This window comes from Trypanosoma conorhini (genome assembly GCF_003719485.1).
Source record: "Trypanosoma conorhini strain 025E chromosome Unknown Tco_14.4_contig_00757, whole genome shotgun sequence".
NCBI lineage: Eukaryota > Euglenozoa > Kinetoplastea > Trypanosomatida > Trypanosomatidae > Trypanosoma > Trypanosoma conorhini.
In genome coordinates this window covers 1-7,841 of record NW_021704848.1, presented here as the reverse complement: position 1 = coordinate 7,841, position 7,841 = coordinate 1, and the positions used below count along the sequence as shown (strand labels likewise).

Here is a 7,841-nt window from a genome sequence, read left to right as displayed (position 1 = left end):
CCTTTTCTATGTTATTTGAAGAAGTCTCTCTTTAGCAGAGGTGTATAGAGGGAATTCGCAACCCGATTGGGGCAAAGAAGATAATGGCGGGTACTGTTGAACTATCTTCTTTTCCTGTGTTGCTTCTTGTGGTTTTTGTTTTATTTTTCTTTATTCCAGCGATGTCGCGTTTGAAGGTGGCTAGTACAGTTTGTGGTTTTGTTTCTTTCCCTTTTCCTCCCCCCCCCCCTCCCCCTTCCTCCCCCCCTGTCCTCGCATCGCAGCCCCAACAACTGGTGTTAAGGCCCCCCGCGCGGATGGGTCTGCTGGATGCGGGGGACCAGATACGGCTACTTCTTGAATCCCCAACGACCGTCCATTTATCGTAGCATGTGTTTTATGAATTCATTTGTGTGTGTGGAGTGCGTATGAGGGTGTTGAGAAAATATTCGCTGCAGTGGAGGATGCTGGGCGCGCTGAGGCGAACTGTCACCTCCAGCTGTTGTTTCCTTTGTAGGAACGGCAGGGACTTGTCCCACACCCAGGCGCGTCTTTCTTGTGTGTGTATGCGTGTGCCCTCCCTCACACAGTTATTTGCCGCTTCTGCGATTCTGCAATAAAAATGGGCGCAAGTAAAGAAAACCGAAGAGAAAGGGAAAGGGTTGAAGTTAGAGCTCCATTCTGAGGCAAAAACATACCATTCATGCCACACTCACGCAACGAGGCGTAGGAAAAGCAAAAGGTTCCCTTTTCTACCCTCTCCGCGGTTTGGTGGTTGGGTTCTGTTGTTGCTTTGGCTGCTCAATGTACGTAAGAGTTTCTGAGGTGAGGTGAGGTGAGGTGAGGTGAGGGTCTGCAGCAGAAATGTCTTTGCCTCCTTTGTACTTTTTTGTTTGTTTCTTGTTCCGTTGTATGTTCCCCTGCTTTTACATTGTTTTTTTTTTTTGCTTCTTTACTTTTTCCTTTCCTGCGTGCGTGTGTGAACCCGCCGACGTGTGTCTGTTTTTCCTTCCTCGAAAGTGTATTGTGTCGCCGCCAGCTGCCGCAGCCGAGCGCTCCCCCCCCCCCCCCCCCCTCACAGTGTGCGTGTGTTTTTCTTTTTGCCTCTTGCCCCTTTCTGCGCATGTGGCAGCTCTCCTCACCACCTTCGTCGACGCGCCCGGAGACGGCGAAACGAGCGGGGAGGAAGGGACTGTTGTGGAGAAGCGAAGGCGGGGCGGGGGTGGGTCGGTGGAACAGACGAAGGAACAGCAACAGCAGCAACAACAAAAAGTATTATTCATTCATTGGTTTATATCGTTTTAATGGAGGACCTCAGTTATCGCGGTGCAATGGTGATGCCGCTACCGATGGTGCATCTCCGCAGGTGCCACAATCCGGAAAAGGCCCTCGTTGTCTATCAAAACGCAAAGGGTAAGGGAGAAGCCGCTGTTCAGGAGCTCCTTGCGCGTGCCCGGATTATTGTCCCGGCACTCATGAACTACCTTTTCTTCAGCAGCACACACGTTGCGGTGCTTTATTTGGGGAAGAAAGTCGTAGATGGCAAAAAGTTGGGTGTTGAGGAGGGTGCAGTGGACATGAAGATCCGGATGCTTCGCTACCTGACAACCGACATGTGGCCGCCGCTGCTGCGCACGGATGCGCCTGAAGACTCCGGCATGGCGGAGTTTCCCTTCTCTAGCTATGGCGAGAGCCTTCTGGAAGACCTCCCACCGGGAGAGGCAAAGCTGGGGAATGTTTGCCGGGAGACATCCATCAAGTTCCTAAGGCTGGTGGCGCTGCAGCGTAGCATGGAAGTGTTGGTGTACGTCAAAAATGGCGTGGCGGGGATGAAGTACCTCAAACTGATCCTTCGCAATACGATGGAGCGAGTACATTTTGACGTGATCGACACAAGGGATGAGAAACATCGCTGGGAGGAGCGCAAACTTTTCGTGCGCATCCTTGACAACTTGGAGACGCAGAGGGCCATCCCAAGTTTTGAGGCCTATGAGTCCTACTTTCGAGAGGCGTGCACGGTGGCGGCTCGATTGTCCGTACATCATGCAATACTGAAGAAGCGTGTGGTGGTGGTAGACTCAAGAAGCGGGGGAGGAAAGGAGGACGCCGGCGAGGAGCGCCAACATAGCTGGATGGCAAAACTATCCAAGCCAGAGGGATCCATGCTGGATTACAAGAGTTACATTTTTGATACGGTGGCCGAGATAAAATACAATTGCATCCGTTTCATGTGTGGCTTTCTAAACGCGTACATGGAGGGAAAACTCGTCATTGGTGTCCATGAAGTCCCTCGGCGGAACCCCGATGGCTCGATTCCTCCCTTTGGTGATGGAAAGAATAGCATTATCCGTCACGATGACTTGGTGGATCAATATGTAGTGGGTGTATGTCTCACCGCGGCTGACTTGGAAGATATTCAACAGAGCCTCTCTCAGCAACTGCTGGAGTGTGTCCCACCTGTACCACCAGAGGCAGTTCGTGTAGTCGTGTTGCCTGTGCAGTTCCCAAAAAACTTTAAAATTTCAAGTCGTGTTTTGGTGCTTTGCGATAATGAGGCAAATGGTTACGGGAATGCAATAAAGCAAAAGATATTTTGTGCCCTGCATCACTTGGTTCCACAGGGTCTTGCACTAGTGGTTGTTCGGAGCCAAACGCTACAGCAGGCTTTTTTGCAGGATGGCGAATGCTTCCATAAGCACAAGATAGGGTTTTACGGTGTGGCGGCTGTACAGGAACCCTTGCTGCTTGATCGACTGAAGTGGGAGGAGTCTCTTTCGTACGTGTTGGAGGGACAGAAGAGCTGCTGTCGCTTTGTGTTTGTTGATGCCCCTGGTGACATTGAGGTGGTCTCCCTTGGCGTCGTTGAAGTTTCGGTAAACTTGAAACGCACCGCATGCCTACCACTACGAATGTACACGGGGAAGTTTTTTAGCGGATGGCCGTCTATTCCAATTTGGGACACCGTCACACAGACGGTGCGATGCGTTGAGCGTAACTATAACGTCTTTGCCTCTCTCTTGGGGGCAACTGGCGGTTCTGTTCCGAAGTTTCACAAAAGAAACTCCACCGCCTTGGCCGTGCCCCTGCCAGTGCGCTTTTCGCTCCCCAGCGAGCCCTCCCAGCGATGGGCACTGCGGCACTCGCTTCACTCATGGTTTAGCGATCCACAAGTGGCAGGCCGGGTTCTTAGCTTCTTGGGGGACACGCTGGACTCCCTCCGCTTTCGCCTTCTTCACCCCGTATGCGACACCGTCTTTGAGCGTCGTCAAGGCATTCACTTGCTTCAACTCCTATTTGCGACCTCTTTAGGAGACGTCTCCATGCGCTGCTCTTGGGATGCCCTCTCTTGGATGCAGAGTGAGATGCGTGAGGCAGAAATCCCGCCCATGCCACTTCTCTTGTGCCGAGTGTTTGAAAGCATCGGAACGCTTCCTTCTCCTTTTCCATATGTGGCGGTGCCTCTCGAGCAGCAATCGTTCCGCGTCTCCAAATATTTGGTGCCGCTGTTTAACCTACAAAGCTACTTTGATGGACAAATGAGGCCATCCATCGTGCTTGACATGCGTGACGGCATTGTGAAAGCCATTCGGCTTCAAAATGGCATCTTCATCCTCCAGAGAGTGTTTGGTGTGGGGTTTGAACAAATTACAAGGCGTCATCTTAGTCAATTCCTTTACCGGCGGCGGATGAGTGAGGAAGGACGCTTCTCTGACGAGGATGCCTTGATTAGCGACACAATACAGGGTTTTCTAACCCCATCCTTATTTCGTCCTTTTATGCATGCCAGCGACGAGGAACAGGCTCTGTTGTTGCCACTTGCTGCAGCCGTGGAGGATACTGGCATTCAGACGCTGCCGCGCGAGATGGAGCGTCGGCTTCCACTTCTTGCGTTTAAGTTTTTGACCGAAGACACTCTTCCAAAGTGTGGGGTTTCCTCTTCGACCGCACCGCAAAGTGACGGTGGGACGGAGGTGGAACACGAGCAAGCTGATGTCCGACGGATCCCGTGGACATTGTCGCACTTGTTGGCCTGGTTCAATGTACTGGCCTCTGATGAGCACGTGCAGCATTTTGGCTACTGCAGACGTTCTGTGGCGTTTCGTATATCCTCCCTGCGAGAGGTCTGTTCGGAGCATGTGGATCGAATAGAGGAGGGCAACGCGTTTTTGTCGCGCCTCCGCTTCGCCGACTCCCCGCAGAGCTGCCTCTTGCACCAGGTAGTAGATGCGTGGCTTTCACTCTGATGCTCTTTACCCGTCAAGAAGAGTAAAGTTGAAAAAAAAGCTGACGCAATACGAACAAAAAAAGTAAAGGAGTCCGGAAGAAGTATTTTTTCCCCCTTTTTTTTTTGGTAATGGGGCTGGGGAGAATTTCTCGTCATGGGGTGCATTCGTTGCCGGACAGTGTCTCCGCCTTCATTCCTGACGGATTTCTGAAAACTGTGTCCGGGGGTGTGATGCGCACTTCTTTGCAGCGCGGTCGAGGTCCATCTCTCTTTGCCTCTGTAAGCCGTGCCGGAATTCTTGGGTCGCGCGTCGTCCAGAGACAAAAGCAAAGGGGGGTAAATGCTTTACTGTCCCAACGAGCCCACCCGGTGCCTTCCCGATTCTTCTTGAATATTGACCTTGTCGATTAATGCTTCTAGATGAGTCTTTTTTTTTTTTCTTGATCTCCCACTCTAGGAATATAGGCGGCCTGGTCTCATCCAGCAGCGTATTCGATGTGTTTTTTTTTGTTGTTTATACATATTTTATTGCTGCCCACCACCTTTTGGTGGATTCCTCTTCTGCGTGGGCGTTCATATAACGACTGCAATGTTTGCCGTGCGGGTTTTTTTTCCTGTTGCTGCTTCTCTCCCGTGTGCTGGAGGAGGCCATTGGGTCACCGGTCGTGGTGGCCACGCAACTGCCATAATTCCCCTAAGGAGCCTCATTATCATCTTCTGCTCGCACGCTTTTTTTTTTTTGCAGGATGACCCCGTTGGGGTTTGTTGAGTTGATTGCGGCCACGTCGGCTGAGGGAAGATACGAGTTCACGGGATTCTTTTGGCACCGGTGAGTTTTACCTCCTCCCTTTTTCCCCGTACCGTGTTGCACGCTGACTGGGATGCGTGCATGCGTCGTCACACGGGCTTTAGCTGCCGCACGAACTCGAGGAAGAGTAACGTGCAACCACGCGGACATTTTTACATGGGGTGCGTCACCCCCCGAGCACGACGGAGGTCTCTCCAAGGGGGAGTTGAATCGGATGAGGTCGCGGTTCTACAATGCGGGGCAGCGGCGCTGCACGCTGTGTGACGAGCATTTGGAGGCTTCTTTTCCCGCCCACTGTGGCTACGTGGGCCACATTGCGCGGGTTGGCATCCTCGAGCGAGCTACCGCCACGCTGCAGAAGGAGATGGCAGCCGTTATGACGCATCCCGCGTCTGGGCCAGCGTCAAGCGTGGCACAAAAAGTGCGGGCTCTTCTGGAGGACTGGTGGAGGCGGCTGAACGAGGTGGAGCAGGAGACGCTTCTGGACTACAAACGTATAGCCTCCCTTAGCGCACCAACTTCCAGGAAGAGACTGTGGCGGGTGCGCTTCCTCTTGGAGTTTTTGCGTGATCGCGGCGTGATTCGTGACTGCCTGACGTTGGTGAAGGGGGCCTTGTCTGGTGAAGCTTCGTTTGTGCGCACCAAACGTTTTGAACGCAGTGAAATGATTGGAGACAACATAGTGAAGGTTGTCGTGCCAGACCGTCTTGTGCGTCTGTTTCCATCGAAGGAGGGTGGTGTGACGTACAAGCTTGCGTGTATTCAGCAGCTGCTTGACAGTAATGAGGGGTTGCTGCAGATTTATGATTACCTTGACCTTAACTCCATCATCGGCGTCCGACTACCGAACAATAAGACGAAGTCGGACGTGGTGGAGTCCCTTTTTGGAGAACTTCAGACGTTTCTTTGGGCGAGCGACGTGGCCTGTGGCTTGAGTCAATACCCTGCCATTCCCACCGTCGAGCATCGCTACGTGCGGGCCCTCGTGGAACACCTGATGAATGAGCTTACCCACATGGTCATCATGTGGCGCATTGAAACCACCCTGGAGAACGCGAGGGAGTATCTGGAGGAACAGCTTGAGAGAAAGTCACAACAGCTACATCCGTTTGCCACGAAGGGGGGAGTAGGCGGCTGCGTGGTCGTGAAGGAAGTGGAGTGCGACCGCGGTCGCTACGCCGTTTTGCCGCTCTTGATGTCCTTTCCTTACCAGACTGCCGCGGCGGAAGCACGACCGCCCGGACAGCGACCAAACACGCCCCCGCTGGGACGCCATGTGCGAGAGAACGGAACGCCACAGATGTTGTTTTCAACTTCTATACCAAAGCCAGCGTCGATGGAGCTGCACTATAGGCCGCGGTTGCGTGTGGTGCGAAGCGCAAAGGAGTACAAATTGGAGGCGGTGAGGGCGTTGTCGATGCAGCGCGGGGTATTCACGAGTCGTTCCTCGGGGTCCGCGTCGTCGACTTCGGTGGGAAGTCAGGTGAGCGCCAAGGACGCAAGGAAGCAGTTGGGCTACCTCCCGCCGACAGGAGGATCTGAAGAGAAGTATCCCACGTGGACCCGTGACCTGCGACTTGCGGAGACACGCCAGTGCGTGGAAGAGCACATGACGCGGCAGGGAATTTACGTGGAGACGATAAACTGGGGAAGCTTGGTGACGGCTGTGGCGCGCACTTTAGCGGGGTCGCAGAACTCAGAAGCGCCTCGGCTACAAGGTGGACCAACAAAATCGTTACCGCTATCAGCAGCAGGAGCAATAGCAGGGACAATTTCGTTTGAGGAGGAAAAGTTAAGCTTGGTTGACAGGATGTGCATTCCACCATTGAGCCCAACAATGCAGTAGTTTCCCTTATACTTGCCTGTCTCCCTTAAGTTTCCTGGCGACGCTGTTACAGATTAACGGCCTACCGTAGACTTCCGCTGAGAGCTAACCGACCCCATGTGTGTTGTTGCTGCTGCTGCTACTGCCGTTTTCCCTTCACACGTGCGGCCTTTCTGCTTCGCCTCTTTCGAGTCTCTGAGGGCTGCGTCGAGTTGCGAACCCCCACATCGAAGGCGTCAAGAAAGGGGGAGGGGAAAGGAGGGCGGAGTAAAACAAACAAAAGAAGCCACACATGCATAACGCCCTGCTTTGCCTTGGAAAAAGACGGGTTCTTCTTCTCTGCATTGTGCTTGTCTCTGCCTTTGCCTTCGTTTCTGCTGCTGCTGCTGCTGCTGAGGATGCCCTGGCGCAGAGGCGAAGGGAGAGGTGTGGGATGCTAACGGATTGCGTGATCATCAGCGCACCGGGGGCGCAACTAACGGTGGATGAACTGAAGATGCAGGAGGACACTCCTGATACCGTCCTGGCGCGTCTTCCAAGCTGGTTTGGCGGCCAGCGTCCCTTCACCCTGCTCCTCAATGGGAAGAAGCTGAACGGGTCTGCCACACTTTCCAGTCAGGGTGTGGAAGTTGGGTCCACTCTCTCACTGTTGTCGTCTGCCGCTTCGGTGGAGCAGGGTGAACTGTGAACACAAAACAAAAGCAAAAAGCCGGGAAGAAAACATCTGTGCTTGTGTGTGGAGCTGAGAAGCACAACTTGGGGTTTATTTGTCTTTGGTGTTTTGCGTTCACGGCGGACCTCTACAGATGGTGTGTTTTTTTTTTTTTGCTGGTTCAACCCTCTGCATATTTTTTTTTCGTCGCCATCGATGCCGTTTATTATTACTATTATTATATTCTTTTCCTTTGTCTGCTGTTGTTTTTCTTTTGTTTCTGCTGTTGGAAGCATTTCCGGCGTCGGGCAACCTCACTTTCCTCTTTCCCCCGCTCTGTTCAGGCAAATAG

At 53.0% G+C, this 7,841-nt stretch overlaps 3 protein-coding genes across 3 annotated transcripts, besides 7 other annotated features; all 3 read left to right on the top strand.

Moving 5' to 3' along the window:
• Positions 1-215: 215 nt before the first annotated feature.
• Positions 216-247: a sequence feature (G-rich).
• Positions 248-800: 553 nt separating this feature from the next.
• Positions 801-830: a microsatellite.
• A 26-nt stretch (positions 831-856) lies between these two features.
• Positions 857-945: a sequence feature (A-rich).
• A 91-nt stretch (positions 946-1,036) lies between these two features.
• Positions 1,037-1,054: a microsatellite.
• A 159-nt stretch (positions 1,055-1,213) lies between these two features.
• Positions 1,214-1,247: a microsatellite.
• Positions 1,248-1,283: 36 nt separating this feature from the next.
• On the top strand, positions 1,284-4,223 carry Tco025E_08345 (uncharacterized protein; the record flags this gene model as incomplete). Its single annotated transcript, XM_029375195.1, has 1 exon — positions 1,284-4,223. The coding sequence occupies one exon, from the start codon at positions 1,284-1,286 to the stop codon at positions 4,221-4,223; it is 2,940 nt and encodes a 979-aa protein (XP_029224689.1).
• Positions 4,224-5,226: 1,003 nt separating this feature from the next.
• Tco025E_08344 (MP67 protein) lies at positions 5,227-6,858 on the top strand (the record flags this gene model as incomplete). The annotated part of the gene is made up of 1 exon (XM_029375194.1): positions 5,227-6,858. The coding sequence occupies one exon, from the start codon at positions 5,227-5,229 to the stop codon at positions 6,856-6,858; it is 1,632 nt and encodes a 543-aa protein (XP_029224688.1).
• A 101-nt stretch (positions 6,859-6,959) lies between these two features.
• Positions 6,960-6,983: a microsatellite.
• A 146-nt stretch (positions 6,984-7,129) lies between these two features.
• Tco025E_08343 (uncharacterized protein) lies at positions 7,130-7,525 on the top strand (the record flags this gene model as incomplete). Its single annotated transcript, XM_029375193.1, has 1 exon — positions 7,130-7,525. The coding sequence occupies one exon, from the start codon at positions 7,130-7,132 to the stop codon at positions 7,523-7,525; it is 396 nt and encodes a 131-aa protein (XP_029224687.1).
• Positions 7,526-7,712: 187 nt separating this feature from the next.
• Positions 7,713-7,737: a microsatellite.
• Positions 7,738-7,841: the final 104 nt, after the last annotated feature.